A 26848-nucleotide genomic window follows, 5' to 3' on the forward strand; every position below is an offset into this window, starting at 1 on the left:
CCCTCATCATCTTACCCTTCCTCCGTTCCACGTCACACCCTTCATCATCATCCTCCCTTCTCCCTCTCAAATACTAAATATTCCTTCCAAGTTCTAAAATCTAGGTCTAAGTTGTCCATGAGGCAGTAAGAAATTTGGAAAACGATTAAGTTATGGTCTTAGAGGAGTTCGATGGAAGGTAGAGAGCTGAGAGGTTTCATATTGAGATCCCTTCACCCCTCAACTCCCTCTCCCCTTCTCAACACTCACCTGGCCATCATTCAACTCTGTTACAGCTCATCACCATCGGACTCCAAGCAAGCATCTACCGTCTTCTTAATTCCTAGCCACTATTTTGGTTGTCTTTTTAGTTACTTTGCTACTTTGAGATTTCTTTTTCTAGTTGCTTTTTTACTTTCAACACTGTTGCAACTTGCCCCGTCGGCCCATTCTGATTTGCTACTTGTTGATTTTTGGTGGTCACTTCACTGAAAAGAGACAACGTTAGTTAGGCTAAGCTTTCAAACTTCGCATCTAAAACATACCAAATTGTCAATACCCAGACGTGAAACATACACAACTAATTAAAAAAAAGTGAAAAGGTAAAAAAAAGTAAAAGCTCACAAACTCATGAACTTCCTCTCTATTTTCTATGAATATGCGAACACGGCCATATCAATTATAAATATAATACGTGCTATATTATGGCTTCGAGAGGATTTGAGTATTTGTAGTTGTAGATTAACCCATCAAAAAGCTATGGAGAATCGATACTTCTTTCCTGGCCACCTTGTTGAAAGAATCCTAAGAAAGTAATAGAGAAGAAGATATACAATGAATCCGCAAAGTGCGGTAATAGAATAAGATATGTATATTAACCCACCAACTTGGATTTTGGAACTTGGAAGGACTGGAGGGAGAGGGAGACCGAGGGACAAAAAAAGAGGGGGGAATATCCTGAATTTAAGAGGGAGCGGGGAGGATGATGAGGAAGAAGTTGATGTGGAAGAGAGGAAAAGATAGATGATGATGTGGCATGCCATGTGGCTACCACATAAGCAAGTTAGTCAAACTTAACGGCCAAAATTAATTGAGGTAACAGCTAGAGCAATATTGCTACATTTTTTTAAGATTCCAAAACAACATTGAGACTTCAAAAATTTCCAAACACCCATAGTTTCTGATCGTATACTTCCAAGGTAAATTTGCAAATAATTCCTAATAAAGAATATTCACAATAGATATACAATATTCCCACATTTTCATTCTGTTTTGCGTGGGTAAACTAACTACTTCATCAAATTCAAGATATGATATTTCTCCTCTCACTTCCTTAAGTAGGCTTAACCCAAGACAAATAAATGCATGTCAAGATTTATTTAGATTAGGAGCTACGATTTCCATGCTCATAATTTAATGTAGATTAGAGGACTTTGCAATAATCTTGTGTAATTAGCGAGTCAATCATATTTAAGAGTACAAAGAAAATTGAGGTACAAGACAAAAGTGAAAAAGAATTCTAACACTTACTCTTGGATAGACAGAAAAGTAGACTATATCTTCTTTTCTAATTTCTACCATGGGCAACAATTTAATATTAATTAACAAAAATAACATTTTGAAGGAAGAACTCTAGAAAGTTTTTACACATAGGGGTTGTTGAAGATTGGATGAGGTTAACAAATATATTATAGATGAGTATGTAAAATCTGATAACCGTGAAATTAATTTCTGGTATAGGACAATAAGATGTAGCTTGGCCACATTAGATTTCATTAACTTCCAACTGAAAGAACATGATAGAGCAGGCAAGGCATGAGAAGATGCAAATATTTCCCTAGAGAGGAAAAGAAACAATTATACATATATATATATATATATTCACCATTTCTATTTCCCTATACCCTTTTAATATTTAATCCTAAATAACCCAGGGCAAAAATTATCAATATATTACATAGAACTTATGGTAAGATTGGGGAACTCATGTCAAACTGACAAATCTAAATTGGAAAAAAAAATGTATTCAGTTATTCAAAAACAATAATCTAGTTTCAATATTGTCTCCTACAGGCCCTAAACAGAGTTGTTGTCATCTCCATCCTGCTTCCTGGGCTTGCGATATTTTTCCTCAATCTCTTCGGCCATAAACTTGGCAGTCTCAGTAAGCTTCTTGATGTTGGGAACTTGGTAGTTCTGAGCCAAGTATACCCCAAAGACTGTCCCTGTTAAGAAGGAGAAGGAGGATCTAAATATACCCATCACAGTGGCTTGCTTGACCTAGCCGTGAAGATTGTTGTGAAGATCGATTTCCCAAAAGTTGTTGTAACCACTGTCCAAAAAGAAGCAATCAACATTAGGCAAAAATTCTCTATACTAATCTTGTTTCTCTCCCGTCAAATCATCTATATTCTGACATGCATTTTCTTGCTGCCATGCAGCCAATTGATTCAAGAATATGGTGTAAAGTAAACTATCAAAATACTCATCTTTCTTAATATAAGACCTAATTAACTAATTTGAATAGATTAAGAAAGTTACTTAAATTAGTTAATATAAGACCTAATTAACTAATTTGAGCACATTAAGAATTTTAGTTAAATTAGTTAATATGATATTTTTTTCCCTAAAACTCAGTAAGTATCTTCCTTAATTCCCTCCCTTCTTCTCCTACTTGATTATTGCTAAGGAAATATCAATAAGGTTAATTTCAGAAAAAAATTAATCAACATAGGAAATAGATCTTATATATATGACGATAAATGGAACTGTTTGCTTGTAAGCATTATTCTTTTTAAATTAAATATCAAATCCTTAATATAAGAAGTTATTGACCTTTGTTGCTTAGTAAAGTTTTTGGTAATATAATTGACATAGGTAAAAATGTGAATTTAACCAAATTCAGATGGTTAAAACTCATGGAGAAGTTACGTGAGTATTCTTGGCAACATCAGAATGATTGTCAAAAGAATCAACCTTGAGGCAACTAAAATCACAGTATGATAAAATGCGAGAATGAGAAATGACATAAAATTAACCCGCGTTTATTCTAAAATCACAATAGATGACAAGCCCACAGAAGGAACCAAAATCAGTTCTTCCAATCTACTATTCACAAAACAGAAAGAAAGAACAAGAGTATGCTTCAGTAACAAAGTGAAATAGGCCCCAAAACGAGCAATAAAGATATGATTAGCATTTAGCTGACTCTAAGTTGATTTTTTATTTATTTTGTAAGCTATTTCATAGTAACTTCTTATGAGGAGCAAAATCATTGTTTAGCACTCTACGTTGGCTCTGTCATATTCACAGGACAATAATAATAAAGAATCAAAAAAGGAAGGAATGAACAAAAAGAGGAGCACCAGAACTCTGACCTTTAAATCAAATTAAAATATAGGATTGCTTAATCTGTAAATCTTGACAAGTCTCACTAACTAGTACTCTATAATTTATATATATGACTCATAGTTGCAAGACTAAATTATTTAAAAATCCCATTGTCAGGATAATATCAAGCCTAAAACCAGTTCATAACTTACCGTCTTATATCTCACTGCGTGAACCTTAAAATAACCTGAAATTTGGATATTAAACATAAAAGTTTTCCCTTTCTTAAAACAATGGAGGACCGAAGAACCCTGAAAAATACTTCTCAATCTGAATTGTAGACATGGAAATAGCTAATCCGCTCCAGAACAAAAAGAGAAGTAATAAACTAACATACTGGAAAGAAAAAGTCCATCCACTAAAGATGATAGAAATGCAAGTCCACCGACTCAAATTCAACGTATAACACAGATTACATAAAGAAGCCTTGGATAAACAATTGGTATCAAGTCCCACTTCAAACACATGCAAAAGTCCCCTTCAAGATTGCAAATTAGGTTTATAATAATATAACATTAACTCAAATCCCCTCAAAACAAAATCGTATATATATGGCAACCCATATATACAACAGAAAAATTCACAGAGCAAGAAAGTTTTCAAAATGTTCTTCTTAGACTAGAGCGATTAACTTTTATATTTGCTTCCAAGCCAGTGAATTTGAAGAATTCAAATATCATAAGAATATCAAATATCACCTTGTTTACAGGACAACAATTTTTCTAACTTATTTTGTGATTCTAGCACTCTTAACCTTCAAACATCACCCTCTCTCAGTCCAAAAAAACCCACCATCCTCTCTCTTCTCTTCCTCTCCAAATCGGAAATTATGCCAACAAGAACTTGTGTTTTACCCTTAATTATCTAATTTAAAATCCTCAAGCTCCCAAAAATTTCGTCCCTCAATTCGTGACCAATTAAAAATAAAATGGACGAAAGAACAAGAGACGCAGAATGATATTGTAGGCTGCTCTTGTGAGGATTGGATGGATTTCCCAAAAGTTGTTTTAACCACTGCCCAAAAAGAAGCAATCAATGTGAGTATCAAAATCTATAAAATCTTGCACTCCTAGTCATTTATATATGTTTGGGAAAATTAATTTTTTGGTGCATATAATTATGACTTAGTTATAACTCAGTTTCTTTAATTTTGACTTAAGTATAATTCAATCCTTAAACTTTGATTCAATGCAAATTAGCCCTTATAGTTAAAAATATGGAGACTGAGTTGCAATGCGTCAAAATTCAGTACTCCAGTTACAACAAAATTAAAACTATATGAACTAAGTGGCACCAAGCTAAAATATAAGATGAAGTTAAAACCAACTCAAAACTATAGTGACCAAAAAAATTAATTTTCCCTAAACTCTATAAGTTCTTGCACAACAAATCATTTATATATACTTTTTTAATAGAGGTGTGTTTCTAATATTTTAATTTTAAAACAAATTTTTATTTTAATTCCTTAATTTTATAAATTAAGAGAATATTAATATATTTTAAATTAATTTTTTTAATTTTCTTCAGCGAGTTTATAGTAATTTCTTCTGACGAGCAAAATGACGATTAAACACTCTCCCTTGGCATTGACAGATTCAGAAGACAATAAAGCAGTAAAGCTATAATAACATGAGAGGGAAAAAACAATTAGAACAGGAAGAAAAGAACAAAACAATCAAGAGGATCAGAAGTCAGATCCTCAAATCTGATTAATATATTAGATTGCTATAACGTGCACATCTTGACAAGCTCTCATTAATCAATGCTCTAATATTTATATGACCTATGATTATTGCTAGACTAAATTATCAGGATAATATCAAAAACTAAAACTGGTTCATAACTTGACTAAATTATATATCGTTGCCTAAACTTAATTTAACTCCAAATTTGAATTTTGAATATATAAGTTTGTCCTTTGCTTCAAATCAAACAATGGATGGATGGTGAGCCCAGAAAATTACATAATCTAAAATAAACACATGAAAACAGAGGGGGAAAAAAACCAATACAACCTCCACTATTCAATTCGAATTCAAAGTACAACAGAAAGATAACATATTAGAAGAAACTCCCATTTCTAAAGTCTTCACAAATTTCTTCTCAAAGTAGAGATGCTTGCTTTTAAATTTTTGACAAGTCAGTGAAATCAAAAATTTTAAATGTCATTAAAAATATCAAACAACATCTCGTTTACAGGAAAGCTATTTTTCTAACGGCCCCTGATTTTGGGAGACTCACACTCTTAACCCCCCCCTCTCTCTCTCTCTTCCTCCCCAAACTGCAACCATGTCAGCAGGAGATTGTGTTTTACCCTAAATGATTAGGTGATTCGAAACCCCAAAACTCCCACAATTTCCGACCCACAGTTTGTGATGAGCAACGAAAACGGAAAAATAAAAAAGGAAAATTAAAGAATAACAAACAATGAACCAATTCGTACCGGAGACGAAGATGGTCGGCGGGCACTTCAACGTCAACAGCTATATGGGAAGAAGAAGAACAGGTTGGGGTTCCATGGATTGGCGGAGAAACTCATGAAATACCTGTGTCGAATGCTTGAGCTGCAAGCACATCTTGGTTTTTTTTTTTTTTTTGACCAAAGCAACTGAGGAAGCACATGTTGGTTCAGGTCTCAGGAAATTCCATTTTTTATTAAATATATTCTGTCAATTCTAAGCTTATGTAACTAATTTAATTCTATTAAAAAAATAGGTAAGGTAGTTCGTTATAAGAAATGTTACACATTTTTTTTAAATATAATAATTTTTTCTTAATATTCTCTTTCTATCTAATACTTGATTATGGTTTAGAGAGTATCAATAAAAATAATTTTTTTATTAACTATATTCTTTCAATTATAGGCTTCCTTTTTTTAGTTACAAGGGGAGGGGATTGAACCCGCAACATGCACACACCCCACACATATACATACCACTCGACCAAACGGCCAGTGGTAGTTATAAGCTTATTTAACTAATTTGATTATATTAAAAATTAGATAAGATAGTTAATTATAAAAAATATAATATATTTTTTAAATATCATAATTGTTTTTCTTAATATCCTCTTTCCATCAACTATTTAATTATGATTGAGAGAGTATTAATAAAGATAATTTAAAAAAATTAATAAATATGATAAATAAATTTTATAATTAGGATCAAAATCAATTTCACAAGTAGGTTGTAATTATAGAATATACTCTTGCTGTTGGCCTAAAAAAAAAAGATGGAATATATTCTTGCGGGCCAAGTATCCTTCTCTCACATCTTACTCGGTTTAATTTGCTCTCGGTTTTTTTTTTTTTTTTTCATTTGACATCCTTATCTTTTGACTCGGTAATAAAATGTTATAATCATAATTAGAAGATTAACGGATTATGCATGTGGGTCACAACTAAGTTTTGGGGTTCCATTGGTTTAACTAGTATTGGCCATTGCCACAATTGAAACTTGAAATTCTTGGGCTTTTGCAACTACCCACGGAGATGATGTTTACGATTTTATCACGGAAAATAATTCTTTTTTTTTTGTTCTTGTTTTCATAGTATTGATTTGGTTGCAATTCAGTTTTTAAATTCAACTCAATGAAACGTAGTCTCCATAATTTTGCTTTGATTTTTTTTATTAAAAAAATTTATTTAAACTAAGTAAAAATACTACATAGATAAGGCTGGTTTATGATTAATTTAAACAAAGTCCAAATAAACTAAAAGAGAAGACTAGCCCAGAACTAGAGCAAGAAACAAGAAGGGATTACAGACAAAGCAATTTGTATAATTTTGATTTTTTTTTTGGGGGACTGACTATAATTTTGATTTGATTCTAACTAAATTTCTATAGTTTTAATTATAGGAATTTTTCTTTATCCATAAAAAAAATTGCTCGGCCAGTAAATATATTTATTTAATTATATATCACATGGGATCTATAAAAAAAAAGGACAAAAGAAAAAAAGAGAAACGAAATACATTTATGTAAGTATATACTTGGCCTGCAAGTGTGCATCTCTCACGTACAATACTCGGTTTGATTTTTCTATTTATTTGCAATAAAAAACATTATCCGTTTAGTACTCTCGACTTTGTTAAGAAAAAAAACTCGGGTTGGTTTCTTTGAGCCGCAATTTTCTCAGCATTCTATAATCCTATCCGTTCAAATGATCCAAAAGCTCACAGTACACATGATCAGCCATTTTCCTATTCACCCATATGTAAACACAAAATTACTCCGCCCATAAATATGCTTATTTAATCATATCACATGGGACCTAGTTAAAAAAGAACACAAGACAAAAGAACTGCATTCATCATCATCAAGTGACCACCGCCCTTATTTCATCCTCATCCAAAAATTCTAGGGCAATCTCGTAAATAACTATGGGTCGGAATGTTCTGGAAATGGTGAATCTGGATATTTTCAACCGGCAGCTTCGTGAAGTTACTGCGCTTCCTGGTCAGTGCAAACTTGCCCCAATTATAAGCCTTGTACTTGGGTGGGTTTTGGTCGGTTAGTTAGTTCTTCCAATGGCTCCACCGTTGTGTAATGCGAAGGATTTAGAAAGAACGGTATTGAGAATCTCTCCTTTGCCGAATTCACCATAACTCTGTGATCTACGCCCTCATATTGTCCATTCGTCCACACTTGAAGAACATCGCCCAAATTGATGATGTAAGTGTTGGGTATTGGTTTGACCCCAACCCATTGGCCATCCGATTTTCGCTTCACCTCGAGGCTGCCTACTTCGTCGTGGGCAAGGATGGTAAGACCCCAGGATCTTTGTGTGGGCCCACCCCGAGAGCAAGCTCAGGGGACGGACATGGCGGATACCGGTTGATTCTGGTGGAGCTGGTATGGTCCTTGAAGAAATCTTCGAACCTCCGTGGTGGTAAGCCTAAGCTCGTAGAAATTATTAGCTCCATCAATCTATTGGCTAGTTCCACCATGTCCTTTGCATTCTTGACACGTCTCTCTGCATGGTGCGCATCACAAAAAAACTTTGTTACTTTTAGAGATCTGGCTCTTATATATATGGGCGAACTGTAGTATCCTTTGAAACGCGCTGACCTCTCAAATCTTTTTTTGCGTTTTCTTTTTGGCAAATTTTGCGTGAATAACATTTTGATGTAAAGGACTATTTTATACCTTAAATTTTTTGGACAAATATATATCTAATATTCTGAAATTATTATTTTAGTTACATTCTGCATGGTTCACGTCACAAAAAACTGCATTATGCAGTTTTGAGTTTTTTTTTTCCTATGATTTTCAAAGAAAAAAATATTTTAAAATTATGCCCTATTTTATACTTTAAATTTTTAGGTAAATATGATACATTCAACACCCTCATTTTATTTTTTAAGTATATTTAACACACTCTAAAATTATTTTTTAAATTACATCAGCATCTTAAATTTCAAAATGTTAGATGCACTAAAATTAACATGAGATTAGAGTTTTATACGTACCCAAAAAAAAATTAAAACGTTGATTGCACCATAAAAAAAAATGATGCACTTTTACCATAAATTTTTAAAAGAAACAATAAAAAAGTTTTAAAATATACAATTTTACGCTTATAAAAAATTTTACATAAAATCCAATTGTGAAAAGGAAAAGAACATTTGGGAGCGAGGTTCATGGGGCATTAGGCTCCTAACCCATAGTGTTATGTGTAATTAATTTACCTCATTTCTGGAGGATTTTGAGGCCATTGATTCTCCCAGTGAGCCACTCGATCATCATCAGGATCAATGGAGGCGGCGGCGAGAGTGGGTTCTTGCACTGTGTAATCGAACACCTCCTTCCAATCTCTGACATTCTTGGTGTGTTCTGTGTCGTAATACCCTAACACCTTCCTGGCGTCTCTCCTCACCTTCCTCTTCTCGTCGGAGCTCAGATGGAAGAACTTCCGTGCCGCCGCCTCCAGCTTCAGTCGGCGCTCCGACGGAACGCCGTGGTTGATGATCTGGAAGAAGCCCCATTGCTTGCAGGCGTGGCCAATGTCGTCGATGAGGGCGTCAACGTCGGGGGAAGAGAGGTCAATGAGAGGGATGCCTCGGGCCTCTTGTACGAGAGACGGGTCGGGTCTGTGGTGAGGTTCTTGGATGAAGGCTGCGTCTACTTCTCCCATGGATGACGTTGATCCTGATATAACACAGAAAATGGGAAAGAATTGTATTTGCCTATTTGGAGTAAGGAGAAATGAATGAGAAGAAGATGGCTAACGCCTATCTGTTTTGTGTTGTGGACCAAATAGAAAAGGGCGCCGCTATGCATAGAAGCTAAAATGTTGGTCCGCAAAGTTCATTGACCATCTTGTAGCCTTTTCCTTGCCCGCTTTCAAAATGCAACCAGATTTTTTATTATTTTATACTTCTTAGTATAGGAACTAATTATTAAATTAATTTTGATCCTAAATATAATATCTATTTTTTATATTTATTAATTTTTTTAAATTATTTTTATAGATACTCCCTCAACTATGATCAAGTGAGTGATGAAGGAAAGATATTAGGAAAGATTATTATGGTGTTTTAGGAAAAACATGTCATATTTTTTTATAATTAACTAACGTATCTAACTTCTTTAATCTAATTGAATTGATTAAATAGGTCTTATATTAAGTACCAAATGAGTATAATATACCATACGCTTGCACACAAGTAAACGGAAAATGGAGAAAAGATGAAACATTTTACCCCTCGTCTTATTTGACAGGTGGATAGAGAATTTTTTTTTTTCATATTTATAAGTCATGATATTAAATTTTTTATATAAATATATAATTTTATTTTTTATTTATTATTGTGTAGATTATATTCTTACAACACATAATATATATTAAATGATGGTAAACTTAAAAATTTATTAAATATTAAATATTAAAATATAATTAGTGGTGTTTTTTTTTATTTGTAATGAAACATATTAGAAATGAAAAACAATTAAAACCAAGTCATTTGAACTTAACAAGGTAGATAGGCGAGGTTAGAAGTGAAAATAATTCAGGTTTTTATTTAGGGCCTATGACGCAGTCTCGTTAGGCTTTGACAAGGCCTCACCGGTTTAGTAAACAGACCAGGCTTAAGGTTTATTTAAAGGTATGCTTACTTAAACATCATCATGGGGCAAATTTATCATAATGCTACCAACATTGAAATAAATTACTAAGATCCTACATGGGAGAAAGAATTTACCAAAATACTGCACTTAAAATCGTTCTAGGTGTGAATGAGTTTAAAATTCTGAAGAAGTCATTATTACTCTGAACGATTTTATTACATCTCACCTCACTCTCTATCATATCACCTAGTAAAATTTGATATTTATTTTTTTTAAATAAGAAAAGTGAAATCATTCACAACCTGAATGATTTTAGAAAAAATTAATCTTTTGGTATTTATAGTTTTAATGTATTTGTAACTCAGTTCCTATATTTTGACTCGCTACAACTCAATCCTTATATTTTTAACCATTTTATAATGAAATTATGTATCTAATAAAAGGAGAGGCTAAATTATAAAATGTGTAAAATTATACGAACCGAGTTGCAACGAATCAAACTTTAAAAACTGAGTTACAACTAAGTTAAAACTATAAAAATTGAATTATACTGAGTTAAAGTATAAGGATTGATTTACAAATAAGTGAAAACTATATGGACCAAAAAATTAATTTTTTCATAATTTTACCTTCATTGCCTTGGACTCTGTGCTTTGCGGGAGTTAAGAACAAATGTAGGGCGAAGAGGGGACAGAATGATGATGGGAAAATGAATTAGGAAATGGGAAAGAAACAGAGAGGGAGTTTAGAGCAATAAACTTAGAGATGTAAGGGAGTAGCCTGATTACATGAAATCAAAAAAATTTTTGCAAGGATTGATGGATTTTATGTTAATTTTTAAAATAAAAAATTTAAATTTTGAGTCACGAGGTTAAATTTAAATAATTCTGATTTATTATTTTATAAAATTATTATTGAAATATAAGAAATAAAATTAGTTAAATTAGGAAAACATATATATAGAGTATATAATTCAGAATTACAATTAAAAAAAATGATTTTAGGAAAAATTAATCTTCTAGTCCTTATAGTTTTGACACGTTCTCATATCAACTAACAAAAATTCCGTATTAGAGATGGAATTTCATTTCATCTTTTATCGTTAAATCCCGTTGCTAATCCGTTGAAAAATCTTCTAGTAAATATTTAATGACATAATTCTTTTCATCAAAAATTTTTCTCACTAATTTTAATTATAAAATTTTTAGCAATGGAAAAATTTCATACCTAAATTGTTTGTCACAAAAATTTATGTCACTAATTCGGTCACTAACTTTATTCCGTCGCAATTTCATCATTAATCTATTGCTAATTTTAAATTTTATTATTTTAAATTATAAATTTACAGCAATTTATATGATAAGGTAATTAAGAATATAATGATTTAAATATATTTTTAAGCGTAAAATAAATTAATATATTTGTAGAATTGGTGTTAACGAAAGTATTATCATCATTCATCTCATCATTAGATACATGCTAAGAATAGACAGACAATTTCTTAGAAAACCTGTTTATATTTCATTAAAACCAATTCCTTTTGATTATTAATAATTAAACAAATATGATAAGAATATTAATAACTTCCTTGTATAATTTGATATAAAAAAGAAATAATTTTATTATATGTATAATATATTGAAAGATATAATATATGATAGAAATTTAAAACCGAAAAATGAATTTATATAAACACCTCAATTTATTATTATAAATCAAATTAATGTTGAAGTGAATTTTAAATTTTAATTTTTAAACATTGAAATTTAATCATAATATAATTAATACCTATAATATAGATTGATTGTGATTTTCAACGCAAAAACAAATGATATATATATATATAAGAGAAAATCGCAAATAAAACTCCTTAATATGTAAAATTGTAATTTGGGACCCTAAATTTGAAAAATAGCAAATCAGGACCCGGTCTTACTTTTGCAAATATGAAATCATGATAAAATGTCTGCAATGCCCTTCAGTCAAATGACAAGTTGACAATAGGAAACAACAAGTTCATTTTAGCAAATAACAACTTCAGTAGACCAAATGATAACTTGGCTAAGGGTATGCCAAATAACAAGTTGACTATAAGAAATGACAAGTTCACTTTAATGAATGACAATTTCAGTAGACCAAATCACAATTTGACTGAGGGGCATTTCAGACATTTCACCCACATTTCATATTTGCAAAAGTGAGACCCGGTCCTTATTTGCTATTTTCTAAATTCAAGATCTCAAATCACAATTTTACATATTGAGGTCTTTATTTGCAATTTTTCCTATATATAAAAGATTTTAAGAAAATAAATTATATAAGATACATATATAAGTAGGAGAATGTTCATAATCTATTCAAATTATTTAATTTTCTATATAGAATAATTTATTAAATTTTATTATAATAGCTATTTTTTGAATAACAAGATTTTTTTTACTAGTTATTAATGATTTTTATCAAATATATAAAACACATATAGATAATATAATATAATGTAATATAATACATATATATATATATATCTTATCACTGTTAATCAAAAAAATTAAATTTAACAAATATATTTATGAAAAAACTATTTACGATTTAAAATTTAAAATGAGTGTCATTGGAAATTAATGTTATATTAAAAATATTTTTTTAAAAATAAAACATTAAAAAATAAATAGTAAAATAAATATTTTAAAAATATTTTGTCATGAAATAGTTATTATTAAAATTATCATATAGTTTATTTTTTGTTTGTAATAATATATATGTGTATATATAATTATTTGTGTTATATATATAATTTTGCATAATAAGTCAGCAAGTTCATTACAACTCAATTAGTAAAGCCGCGTGTGTGCACAAATAAGGTCTTTGGTTCAAGTCGTGGAGAAGTCACTTTGAATAGAAATTATGTGATAGTGACACTCTAATGACATGTGGATGAGATAGCAGCTGGTAGAGATGCTATGTGACAATTATTTTTTTTTTAAAATTAGATTAGCGACAAAAAAATTTTGCCGCTAATTTGTGAAGAAAATAATGACAAATTAGTAAAAAAAACAAAAAATCTGTTACATGGCTAGATACTCCTAGTTCAGCCGTAGCCGAATGGAAAAGTGGGGTCCGAATGGAGGGTGGTCGGGTTGGGATGGTCACTGTAATCGGATGAAGAAAATGAACTTGAGAAGATTAGAAAAAGTCATAAAAACCTAGGCCTTGGAAGGGGACGTCAGCGTTGGCGCGTCAAAGGATGAAGAATCCCTGCCTGGAGTATGTAATGGATAAAATGTGGGCAGAGGATAAATTTCAGAGAATGGATGAAACTTCTCGGTGGGCATACTGATTTCGGAGATTGGGAGCACCAACGCCCCTTCAACATGCCACGCAAGCGATAAAGGCGAGAGTGGCTACTGACAAGAGGACAAAATTGAAAACCAAACCCAACGGCCAAGTGAACTCCGTCCAATTTTCATTTTCAATTAAAAAAATATCCTATTTATTTATGGGAAAATGACATTGAGGTCCCACAGAAACAAAAATACAGCAAAAAGGTCCCCTGAAATCCCATAATTTTTCTGAAGTCCCAAAGGGACTTAGATGCAATTTTCAGAATCTGGAAATTACCCTCTTGCCCTGGACCTGTTATCAGAAAAAGAGACGGGAGAAGTTCATTTGGTGAGGATTTCCCACGCAAAATTAGCATGGTGAAAATTCTGTAAATGCGAGGATTTCCATGGGTGAAGAAGATGTTGAAGCTTGACAAATCTTCAGGTGTGGAACTTTCTTTTCTCTCCTCTCCTACCTTTCTTGACAGATTGTGCATTTATTTGGGAATGGAAAATGAAAAAATTGTTTTTGCCTTTGGTATTTCAAAACTTTTGTTTTTGGTTTAGGATTCAGAAGTTAATGAATGGAAAAGCTGTGTTTTTGGTTGGTGTGTGTTGTGATTTAAGTTGGGTGTGTAGAATGATAATGGGTGCTCTGTTTTTGGGTTGTTTTTGGGTGGTTTTCCTCTGTTCTGACGTTAGTTTAGTGGCAAAGGAAGAAAAAGATGAAGGTTAGTAAAGGTAGAAACCCTTAGCACGAAATGGGACTGTGTTGTCAATCAGGCCGCGATTGTTGTCAATGTGTGCCGCTACACTTGTCAATGTAGCTCCTTAAGTTGTCAATGACAGTTGCGTGATTCTTGATGCAGGTTTAAGTTACTGATGGCAAGTACATCTGGAAAACATCTATTTTGCTTTGTTCACATAGGGAGAAAGTTTATAAATGATGGAGAAGATAATATGAGATATGTGGGAGGTAGTGTAAGAACAACCAATGTAAAGGAGGGCACAAGTTATGAAGAATTGAAGGAAATTATATCATCAATTACTGGAAAAGAAAGCAACTCATTTCTTCTGAAATTCTCAGTTGTGTTTGATAAAAAAAATTTTGTAGAGTTGGTAGATGATGATGGGGTGGAACATTTGATAAAGTTCAATAAAGAAAGTGGTCATGTGTATGTCGAAGAAAATGAAAATGAGGACCACATAGAAGCAACAAAGGATAATACAATGGAGGAGCAAGATATGTAAGTATAGTTGAACAAAACTGTAAATGGGTGTGAAGGGAATTTTTTGTAAATGGATACACACCAATAGTTAGTTTCTCATAATTACATGCAACCCCTGTGTTTTTTTGGGATGGGTTGTGAAATAGGTGTAGTTTCATGTATATGAAGGTGTAAATGAAAGTTGACTATGAATTGGCATGTTAGATTCTGCTGTCATTTAAGTTGTCATACCTGCACCCTGTATTGTCATTAGACCTGTTATGACTTATCAATAGAGCACTGTCACTTGTCAATTAATTTGCTGATGTAAGTTGTCAACAATATGAATTCAAGTTACATAACTTGTTTTAGTAACATATGATATTTTCAATCACTTTGTCATATTATATTTTTAGTTATTTGTCATATATAATCATTATTAATGAAGTGTCAATGGTGGCACTGTGACTTGTCAATGGTGGCATAGTGACTTGTCAATCATGTCTTTAAGACTTGTTAATGGTGGCGCTGTGACTTGTCAATGGTGGCACTGTGACTTGTCGTTGGTGGCACTATGACTTGTCAATGGTGACACACTGACTTGTCATTGGTGGCACTATGACTTGTCAATCGTGACACACGGACTTGTCATTGGTGGCAATGTGACTTGTCAATGGTGGCACACGGACTTGTCATTGGTGGTAATGTGACTTGTCAATGGTGGCACTGTGACTTGCCAATGGTGGCACACTGAGTGGATTTTGAGCACCACGGTGGATTGTTAAAGTTACAAAAATGAGGCTGAATAGTTGATATGCCTTGCTTGGAGTTCAAAGTATTTGTGAAGATTGTATGCTCTGTAGTGGTTACTATATTTCTTTGTGGGGATTTCTATTTCCATATTGATGATTGCGTCTGAAAAAGAGGATGAATAAAGGGCACTTCAATCCCAAACACTTTATGGCAACACAGACTGTGTGTATTTATTTGCTGCTGTTATACTTGTCAATGACTACTCTTATAGTTGTCACTGCATGCTCTGTTAATTGTCACTGGATGCTGTGTTAGTTGTTATCACGTGCCCTGTTAGTTGTTACTGGATGCTATGTTAGTTGTCATCACATGCTCTGTTAGTTGTCAGTGGATGCTTAGTTGACTAGATGATGTGTTAGTTGTCACTGCATGCTCTGTTAGTTGTCACTGCATGCTCTGTTACTTGTCACTGGATGCTATTACTTCATACTAGATGCTCTGTCATTTCTCAGTGGATGCTCTGTTAGTTGTTAGTGGATGCTGTTTTTTGTTACTGGATGCTCTGTCCCTTATCACTGGATGCTATGTTACTTGTCACAATATGCTCTGTCCCTTGTCACTGGATGCTGTGTTGTTAGTAAAACCTTTTGATTATGTGTTTTTTTTTGTAGATGAACTGTTTCCATACGATGTTGCGTGCTGTTAAGCCAGAGTTGTTTGCCAATGAGGACAAAATTGGCAACGAAGTGAAATGGGCTAAAGTTTATGTGCAGAATGATACGTGAGTGTAGTTGTTCTGTTTGATTGTGTTATGTTGTGTTTGTTCACAATAAAAATTGCATGCTGCTTTTACATATTGAATTTGCTTAGCAGTAATTCATGTGGAGTTCATGTCCTCTCTTGGCTACAAGAGTGGGATGGCATTGTTCGTGATGCTGCAAGATATACCATGCCACAATACTCCAATGATGAATTGCAAGAGTTGAAGGTTGGCTGTTTGTGGTGGTTGGTTACCCATCCACAAAATAACATAGGGATGAAGTGATGTCAATGCTATCAGACTTCAACAAGAGCAAGAGGAGGAGATAGAGGAGTCCATTAATTTTTTGTTCTGTTATGCCAGGATGTGTTATGAGATGATTGGCACCTAAGGGTGTGAGCCATGAGTGGCAATAGCTTAATGGTCAATAGGTCCTTTTGTAACAAACTAATCAAATTATGTTTATAATATTATTATCTTTGTTATCAGATGTTATGATACCAATTTCTTGGGGACAACTCACATTTTTATTTTTGTTGTTTTATATCTTTATTGATATCGACAAATTTATGTAATATTAATAAGTAATATAACATGAGTTAATGACAAGTGATATAACAAATGAATATGTGGATATTAACAATTGATATTCAAAATTTTTACAACTGAAGGTGTTATTTATTTGTAATGTTAAGTAATATTTATATTAAAATATAATTAATCAGAAGGTGTTACTTAGAGTTATGTTCAATTAACAAGTCACTCTGCTCTATTGGCAAGTCACAGTGCTACCAGTGACAAGTCACAATGCCACCATTGATAAGTCACGGTGCGACGATTGACAAGTCATCTTGCCACTAATGACAAGTCATAGTGCCACCAACGACAAGTCAGTGTGCCACCATTGGCAAGTCATAGTGCCACCAACGACAAGTCACAGCGCCACCATTGACAAGTCACAGCGCCACCATTAACAAGTCTTAAGGACATGATTGACAAGTCACTATGCCACCATTGACACTTCATTAATAATGATTATATATGACAAATAACCAAAAATATAATATGACAGAGTGATTGAAAATATCATATGTTACTAAAACAAGTTATGTAACTTGAATTCATATTGTTGACAACTTACATCAGCAAATTAATTGACAAGTGACAGTGCTCTATTGATAAGTCATAACAGGTCTAATGACAATACAGGGTGCAGGTATGACAACTTAAATGACAGCAGAATCTAACATGCCAATTCATAGTCAACTTTCATTTACACCTTCATATACATGAAACTACACCTATTTCACAACCCATCCAAAAAAACACAGGGGTTGCATGTAATTACGAGAAACTAACTATTGGTGTGTATCCATTTACAAAAAATTCCCTTCACACCCATTTACAGTTTTGTTCAACTATACTTACACATCTTGCTCCTCCATTGTATTATCCCTTGTTGCTTCTATGTGGTCCTCATTTTCATTTTCTTCGACATACACATGACCACTTTCTTCATTGAACTTTATCAAATGTTCCACCCCATCATCATCTACCAACTCCACAAAAGTTTTTTTATCAAACACAACTGAGAATTTCAGAAGAAATGAGTTGCTTTTTTTCCAGCAATTGATGATATAATTTCCTTCAATTCTTCATAACTTGTGCCCTCCTTTACATTGGTTGTTCTTACACTACCTCCCACATATCTCATATTATCTTCTCCATCATTTATAAACTTTCCCCTTATGTGAACAAAGCAAAATAGATGTTTTCCAGACGTACTTGCCATCAGTAACTTAAACCTGCATCAAGAATCACGCAACTGTCATTGACAACTTAAGGAGCTACATTGACAAGTGTAGCGGCACACATTGACAACAATCGCGGCCTGATTGACAACACAATCCCATTTCGTGCTAAGGGTTTCTATCCTCACTAACCTTCATCTTTTTCTTCCTTTGCCACTAAACTAACGTCAAAACAGAGGAAAACCACCCAAAAACAACCCAAAAACAGAGCATCCATTATCATTCTACACACCCAACTTAAATCACAACACACACCAACCAAAAACACAGCTTTTCCATTCATTAACTTCTGAATCCTAAACCAAAAACAAAAGCTTTGAAATACCATCAGTAACTTAAACCTGCATCAAGAAGCACGCAACTGTCATTGACAACTTAAAGAGCTACATTGACAAGTGTAGCGGCACACATTGACAACAATCGCGGCCTGATTGACAACACAGTCCCATTTCGTGCTAAGGGTTTCTACCCTCACTAACCTTCATCTTTTTCTTCCTTTGCCACTAAACCAACGTCAGAACAGAGGAAAACCACCCAAAAACAACCCAAAAACAGAGCACCCATTATCATTCTACACATCCAACTTAAATCACAACACACACCAACCAGCACGAAGGCTCACGATTTTCAGCGGGTTGTGAGGGGAATTTGAGCACCGCGATGGGTTGTCACCGGATTTCCAGCAGCACAAAAGCACAACAGGGTTTCAGCTTTCTTCCGGTCAAACAAAAAACAAAGGCTCTAATCTCCTTTTAGCATTTTCGAATCTCATAAGCAAGGGCAAGAGGGTAATTTCCAGATTCTGAAAATTGCATCTAAGTCCTTTTGGGACTTCAGAAAAATTATGGGATTTCAGGGGACCTTTTTGCTGTATTTTTGGTTCTGTGGGACCTCAATGTCATTTTCCCTTTATTTATTGTTATAGCCTGTCACGTGGTATGTTTTTAGCCTCGTAAATAGAAGAAAATTAGATATATTAAAAAAATAAAAAATAAAAAAATTAAAACAACAGCAAGTGTTTATGTCAATTTGAAATTGATTTAAATTTAAATTTAAAACGAAACATCAATTTGCAATTAAAATCAATTTGTAGTCAGAATCAACAAACCTGCCCATAACAAATCCTAAAAATACAGAATAACTTCAAAAACTACACTCATTTTCATTTTATTCAATTTAGTTTTGCATTTAAAAAAGCAGCCTATTTATCTCTAAGTACAGCGTGTCATGCCATGTAGCATGATATAAGCATGCTTTTAGTCTCTGCTTTTATATAATAATTTATTCATTTTTCTTTTTCATTTAAAATGTTTTTCATTCTATTTATCTTTGAGGGGAGCCTCATTAACTAAGCATGCTTAAAATATACTCATTCGGTCCTTAATATAAAATTTATTTAACTACTTTGATTAAATTAAGAAAATTAGTTAAGTTAGGTAATAATCATAAATATGACATATGTTTTCTAAAATATATGGTTAACTTGCCTCCGAGGCTTGATTCTAAGGTCTTCCAACCTCTCTTGGCTCACATGCTATCCCAGTTGTCGGCCTTGCTCCTTGAGAAGAATATGTTTTTCTAGCCACAAAGAAAATATATAATATGATGAATATTTTATCATGCTATTCTTCAGACGTAAAATGTCCAGTCACTTTGAAATGAAAATATTTTTTTTAAAATATTTTAAATTATTTTATTAAAAATATAAAATGGTAGGATTGATGTATGTGTGGAATTAATGAGTAATAAATACTCACTCAATTTATAAAATATATAGGTGTATTATTAATGAGTAATAAGTATTATTGTGGTATTTAATTATTTAATAGAGTAATTTAGAAAAAATTACTAGTAAATATGAAAAATAGGTCATATATTTAGGACTAAAACAAATCTTCTACTTAGGTCCTACATTAAGAACTGAAGGAGTATAATTTTATAATTTAATAACTACCATATATTTAAAAAAAACTGCCCACATTGAAGATTCCTTGAAATCAGAAAATTTTAAATAAATTTGTAACATGAGATTTCAATTGTTTTTTATTTAAAAATTCACTTTATTTAGAGAAAATCATAAAAAGACCTCCAAAATAGAAAAATTGTAAATAGGAATTTGTGACAATATTAGTATGAGTTTTGACAACAATAGTATGAGTTTTGACGATAATTTTTATAAATGAGTCTCTATGTATAATTTTTCTATTTCAACGGTCTTGTTTTTTGCGATTTCCCCTTCTATTTATCTTTAAGAAGAGCCTATCATGTGGTATTAACTGAGCATGCTTTGGTCCTTGATTTTCTATTAAATCCGCCTGCAATCTACTTAATGAAAATGCTCCCACCGAGAATTCCATCTGGAACTTGATATGGAAGATGAAGACGCCTCAAAGATGTAAGACCTTTCTTTGGCTCGCTCTTCATAATAAACTTCTTACTAATAGTGAGCGTGTTTGTCGAGGACTGAGTGACGATGCTTTTTGTCGTTAAAGCACTCAATTAAACTAGGTCCTAATTAATTTGTAGTTTACAATTGACCTAAGTCATTACTTCCAATGAACAAGTTATAGGTTTCTTTAGGTAAAAATTTAGGTGATAAAAAAATGTAATAAATTGGACCTAAACTGAAATGCAAAATTCTAATCCTAAATGCAAGATGCAAATATCCTAAAATCTATATGAAAATTAAATTAAATTAAATGAATGCAGTGTAATATTTCGGGGGATTTTTTTAAGAAGGAAAATAAAAAATGATGAATAAAGAAAATTAACTAGAAAGCAAAGAAAATTAACAAATAAAAATTGAGAAGTTCTCTTCGGTAAGATAGAGGGGACAACTTATGATTCGTATGGATTTAACTTTCATAACCTTAATCAGTTAATTAGACCAAAAGGAGGTGATAAAAGAGCGGAATTAATAAATTTAATTACCTACTTGAAACAAAGGGAACCCTCAATTTCAAAAATCCTTAAACTATTAGAAAACTCATAACAGTATAAGGTTAGTTAATTAAGCTTATTAAAACCAATGAAAATAACTCAAATTAATTTTAAAAATTATGTTTAAAATTATCTAATTAAAAAATTAGACAATTAACCAACTTAATTAAACAATTAAGAGGCAAAAGAACCCAAATTTTGCAATTCAAACCACATTGATAATTAAACTCATAATGAAAACTCACTTATAAATTCAATTAACAATGCAAAGGTTCTAAACATAAATTCCAACAAGTATCTCGACACAAATAAGATCCAAATATCAATCCAATCCAAGAATAAAAATGATAATTTAGAACTAAATTGTTTCACAAAATTACAACTTAAAATTATTTAAAACTAAATAATTTCAAGTCTTTGAATTAAAAAAGATAAATGGAACATCACTCCCTTATGGTCTTCAAGTGCTAGCCCAAGGCTCAAGTCTCCTCCATGCTCCTCCCAAATTGCCTCCCTAACAAGCTTGAGCTGCCATCAACATGTCTCCTTCTCCAAGCTCCTTAGTGCAACTCATGGACAAGTAACGTAATGAGTAAAAAAATGACGTTGGGTGGATGATTAAGAACAATTGGCGTGATTGGAGGGATGGGAATAATGGATATTTGATGAGTGGGCGATGGAGTAGGCGTTGAAGATGAAGACCGTTGAGAGAGAGCTTTTCTTGATTGCGTCTATGGCGAGAGAGTGAGCGTCTTTTTTCGACTATGGAATGAGAGGCATATTTTAATGGGAGAAAAGGAAATTTTCTTTGGACCCAAAGCTCAAGCCTATTAGTAATTAATTGACCCACTTGATATTAGTCATTAGATTGTGCTTAAATTCCAAGAAACAATCTTGCACCATTGGATTTCCTATATGCTCTTTCTTGACCTACAAGAATTTAAATGCATCCATTAATATAGATTATATCCAAACATAATCAAAAATTAAATATTAAATATGCACAAAAATTAGGCAAGAAATTATAAAACTTTCTAAAAATAATCTTTCTAAAAATATGAGATTTGTTTTCAAAGAAATAGAAAAAATTAATTCCAAATCAAAAATAGAAAATCACAAAATATTTATATTTTTAATCCAAAATCTTAATTTTTATGCAAAATCCAAAAATCAACCAATTTATCCAATTACGCATAAAAATCCAATTAAATTCAAAATTATCATTTAAATCTTGAATTAATATAAGATAAAATATATGAAAATTGAGTTTTATCACTGAACACTAATGGGCTCTGCAAAAGATGCCAACAGGCTGAAGAGACGATGATTCATGTCCTACGTGACTGTCCAGATGTCCACACGTTATGGGCTTCTATGATCAAGCCTTCCATGTAGCGTGCTTTCTTTAGCAAGAACCTCTGGGACTGGTGCTCCATGAATTTCAAAGTTAAGGTTGGTTCGATTAAGAGTGATTGGAGAGAATGCTTTGGGATATATTTCTGGCTCTTATGGAAACGCAGAAATGAGTGGGTTTTCCAACAGAAGGATGGGAACCTACAATGGTTAACTTTTCAGGCCAGCACCACCTTGAATAATTTCATACAGGCTCTCCTTAAACATCAGCATACGTCTCTTCGTGGCACTAGCGGGAATCTAGAAGGATTTAATACAGATCGTTTGTAGGCAGGATCAAGGTCCTTGTGGATGGGGCCTTTGCAGCAACATCTAGAAAAGTTGGAGCAGGAGGTGTCATTAGAGATGATAATGGGATCGTTTTAGAAGCTTTCATGTTGCACTTGGGGGAGGGAGATCCTCTCTTTGTAGAGCTTTAGGCGTGTCTCGTTGGTTTGCGACGTGCTTGGGATGGCAGATATAGGAAGGTTATTCTTCGCTCTGATTGCTGTGAGGCTGTGAAGCTTATTCTTTATGGTGAGAATGGTCTACATGAACACTGGCAACTTATATCGGAATGTCACAGAATTTTGCAGCGTGACTGGCTGGTGGATCTGGAATATACACCAAGAGAACTCGTGAAGGTGGCAGATTTCCTTGCAAAGGGCGCGCTGTCGAAGGCCCTGGGTCTTCATTTTGTGCACCTGACGATAGCTTTTTAGTTTCTATTTGATGTCTCTAGTTGTTCTCTCTTTATCAAAAAAAAAAAAAAGACTAATATTGGTGATGTGGCATATTTTTACTGGTCAGAGCATGAATGATGTAAGGCACTGGATGTATGCACGTATTTCTCCTCTCTCGCATCTTAGTCGGTTTTATTTTCTCACTTTTTTTTTAATTGTATTTGACATCTTTATCCTTTTGACTTGCGAAGAAAATGTTATACCTCCGGTCCTAATTATAAAACCCAATTGACTTATTTGAGGAGATTAAGGAAGTAAGTTAAGTTATTTGTAATAAATAAGTGTTGTCATTCCTAAAATATCCTTGCTAATTAAGTGTATTGGTTAAAACTATTATTATTAGAAGGACTATCTTGAAAAAATGCATAAATATGAGAAAAAATAGATTGGGGTCTTATAATTAAAAACAAATAAAAAGTCAAAAAGGGTCTATATTAAGGATTAATAATAATCAGAACCTCAACGGATTATACATGTGGGTCACAACTAAGTTTGGGGACAAGGTTGAATTTTTCTTCATCGGGTTAATTAGTATGGGCCACTGCCACAATCCAAACTTGAATTTCTTGGGTTTTGCAACTATCCATGAAGATGTTATTTACAATTTTATCACGCAAATTTAATTTTGTTTTTTGGGTTTCCATTGCAATTCAGTTTTTAAATTTAACTCAATGAAACTTAGTCTCCGTAATTTTGATAACTTAATTCCTATAGTTTTAATTATAGGAATTTTTCTTCAACCATAAAACAAAATTGCTCCACCCGTAAATATATTTATTTAATTATATCACATGGGACCTATAAAGAAAAATATAAAAAAGGAAACAAGATAAAAGAATACATATTTGGCCTGCAAGTATGCATCTCTCACATATATTACTCGGGTTGATTTTTCTATTTATTCGCAATAAAAAATTATCCCTTTTGCTCTCTTGACTTTGTTAAAAAAATATTTGGGCTGGTTTCATTGAGCCGCCATTTTCTCAGCATTCTATAATCCAGTCGGTTCAAATGATCCAAAAGCTCACAGCACACAGATCAGCCATTTTACTATTCACCCACATTTAAAAACAAAATTGCTCCGCCGATAAATATATTTATTTAATCATATCACATGGGACCTAGTTTTGAAAAAAAACACAAAAGACAAAAGAACTGCATTCATCATCATCAAGTGACCACCGCCCTTATTTCATCCTCATCCAAAAATTCTAGGGCAATCTCGTAAATAACTATGGGTCGGAATGTTCTGGAAATGGTGAATCTGGATATTTTCAACCGGCAGCTTCGTGAAGTTACTGCGCTTCCTGGTCAGTGCAAACTTGCCCCAGTTATAAGACTTGTACTTGGCTGGGTTTTGGTCGTTAGTTAGTTCTTCCAATGGCTCCACCGTTGTGTAATGCGAAGGATTTAGAAAGAACGGTATTGAGAATCTCTCCTTCGCCGAATTCACCATAACTCTGTGATCTACGCTCTGATATTGTCCATTCGTCCACACTTGAAGAACATCGCCCAAATTGATGATGTAAGTGTTGGGTATTGGTTTGACCCCAACCCATTGGCCATCGGATTTTCGCTTCACCTCGAGGCCGCCTACTTCGTCCTGGGCAAGGATGGTTAAGACTCCAGGGTCTTTGTGTGGGCCCACCCCGAGAGCAAGCTCAGGGGATGGACATGGCGGATAGCGGTTGATTCTGGTGGAGCTAGTATGGTCCTTGAAGAAATCTTCGAACCTCCGCGGTGGTAAGCCTAAGCTCATAGAGATTAGCTCCATCAATCTACTGGCTAGTTCCACCATGTCTTTCGCATATTCTTGACACGCCTCCCTGCATGGTTCACATCATTAAAAAAAAAAAAAAAAATTCATTATGCAGTTTTGAGTTTTTTCCCCCTACGATTTTCAAAGAAAAAAAAAATTTTAAATTATACCCTATTTTATAATTTAAATTTTTAGGTAAATAGCGCCCTAATCGTATTTTCAAGAGTACCAACTTGGGTTTTCGATATGATACATTCAGCACTCTCGGTTTTTTAAGTATACTCAACACTCTAAAATTATTTTTTAGTTACATCAGCAATCTTAATTTTCAGAGTATTAGATGCACCAAAAATAATATTACTTCCGGTCCTAATTATAAGACCCAGTTGACTAATTTGAGAAGATTAAGAAAGTAAGTTAAGTTAGTTATTTGTAATAAATAAGTGTTGTCATTCCTAAAATATCCTTACTAATTAAGTATGACTAAAATTATCATGAAAGGACTATTTTGAAAAAAAATATATAAATATGAGAGACAACATGGATTGGAGTCTTATAATTAGGACCAAACAAAAAGTCAAACGGGGTCTTATATTATATATTAAGAAGAGGAGGTAGTATAAGATTAGAGTGTTATATGTATAAAAAAAAAAATCAAAGTGCTGATTACACCGCAAAAAAAAAAAGTGATGCACTTTTACCATAATTTTTTAAAAATTCTTTTATATAAAATCCAATTATGAAAAGGAAAAGAACATTTGGGAGCGAGGTTCACAGGGGCAATGGGCTCCTAAACCTATATATATATATATATATATATATAATATATAGTGTTATGTGTAATTAATTTACCTCATTTCCGGAGGATTTTGAGGCCATTGATTCTCCCAGTGAGCCACTCGATCATCATCTGGATCAATGGAGGCGGCGGCGAGAGTGGGTTCTTGCACTGTGTAATCGAACACCTCCTTCCAATCTCTGACGTTCTTGGTGTGTTCTGTGTCGTAATACCCTAACACCTTCCTGGCGTCTCTCCTCACCTTCCTCTTCTCGTTGGAGCTCAGATGGAAGAACTTCCGTGCCGCCGCCTCCAGCCTCAGTCGGCGCTCCGATGGAACACCGTGGTTGATGATCTGGAAGAAGCCCCATTGCTTGCAGGCGTGGCCAATGTCGTCGATGAGGGCGTCGACGTCGGGGGAAGAGAGATCAATGAGAGGGATGCCTTGGGCCTCTTGTGCGAGAGACGGGTGGGGTCTGTGGTGAGGTTCTTGGATGAAGGCTGCGTCTACTTCTCCCATGGACAATGTTGATTCTGATATAACGGAGAAAATGAGAAGGGAATGTATTTGGAATACAGAGAAATGAATGAGAAGAAGATGGCTAATCCCACTATCTGTTTTGTGTTGTGAACCGAATATTAAAGGGCACCTCTATTTATAGAAGCTTAAAATGGTGGTCTACAAAGTTCATTGAACCTGGACGGGATTTCGTAGCACCTGGAATTACGTTGGCGGTTACATCATCGTGGCTAGAGCACTTCAATAGCCTTCCGCACTTCTTTGACCATCCTGTAGCTTTTTCCTCACCCACCGGCCACCGTCAAAATAGAACCAGATTTTTTATTATTTTATATAATATCCCATACGTTGCACGCAAGTAAATAGAAACTGGAGAAAAGATGGGACATTTTTGCTCCTCTTATCTTATTTGCTGAGGGAGAATTTTT

The 26848-nt window shown here is 33.4% G+C and overlaps 2 protein-coding genes and 1 pseudogene across 2 annotated transcripts; all 3 read right to left on the bottom strand.

Moving 5' to 3' along the window:
* Positions 1-1938: 1938 nt before the first annotated feature.
* LOC114753405 (short transmembrane mitochondrial protein 1-like) lies at positions 1939-5916 on the bottom strand. Its single transcript, XM_028942094.1, has 2 exons — positions 5813-5916; positions 1939-2311 (listed from the first exon to the last, which is right to left on the bottom strand). Exon 2 carries the CDS (start codon positions 2239-2241, stop codon positions 2056-2058), a length of 186 nt encoding a protein of 61 aa, XP_028797927.1. The 5' UTR covers positions 2242-2311; positions 5813-5916; the 3' UTR covers positions 1939-2055.
* Positions 5917-7585: 1669 nt separating this feature from the next.
* Positions 7586-9504, bottom strand: LOC114753404 (protein DMR6-LIKE OXYGENASE 2-like; annotated as a pseudogene).
* A 14871-nt stretch (positions 9505-24375) lies between these two features.
* LOC114753403 (protein DMR6-LIKE OXYGENASE 2-like) lies at positions 24376-26516 on the bottom strand. Its single transcript, XM_028942093.1, has 2 exons — positions 25975-26516; positions 24376-25189 (listed from the first exon to the last, which is right to left on the bottom strand). The coding sequence occupies exons 1-2, from the start codon at positions 26418-26420 to the stop codon at positions 24562-24564; spliced, it is 1074 nt and encodes a 357-aa protein (XP_028797926.1). The 5' UTR covers positions 26421-26516; the 3' UTR covers positions 24376-24561.
* Positions 26517-26848: the final 332 nt, after the last annotated feature.

Source organism: Neltuma alba, unplaced genomic scaffold (assembly GCF_004799145.2).
Source record: "Neltuma alba isolate B1F8T4 unplaced genomic scaffold, ASM479914v2 tig00007909_pilon, whole genome shotgun sequence".
NCBI lineage: Eukaryota > Viridiplantae > Streptophyta > Magnoliopsida > Fabales > Fabaceae > Neltuma > Neltuma alba.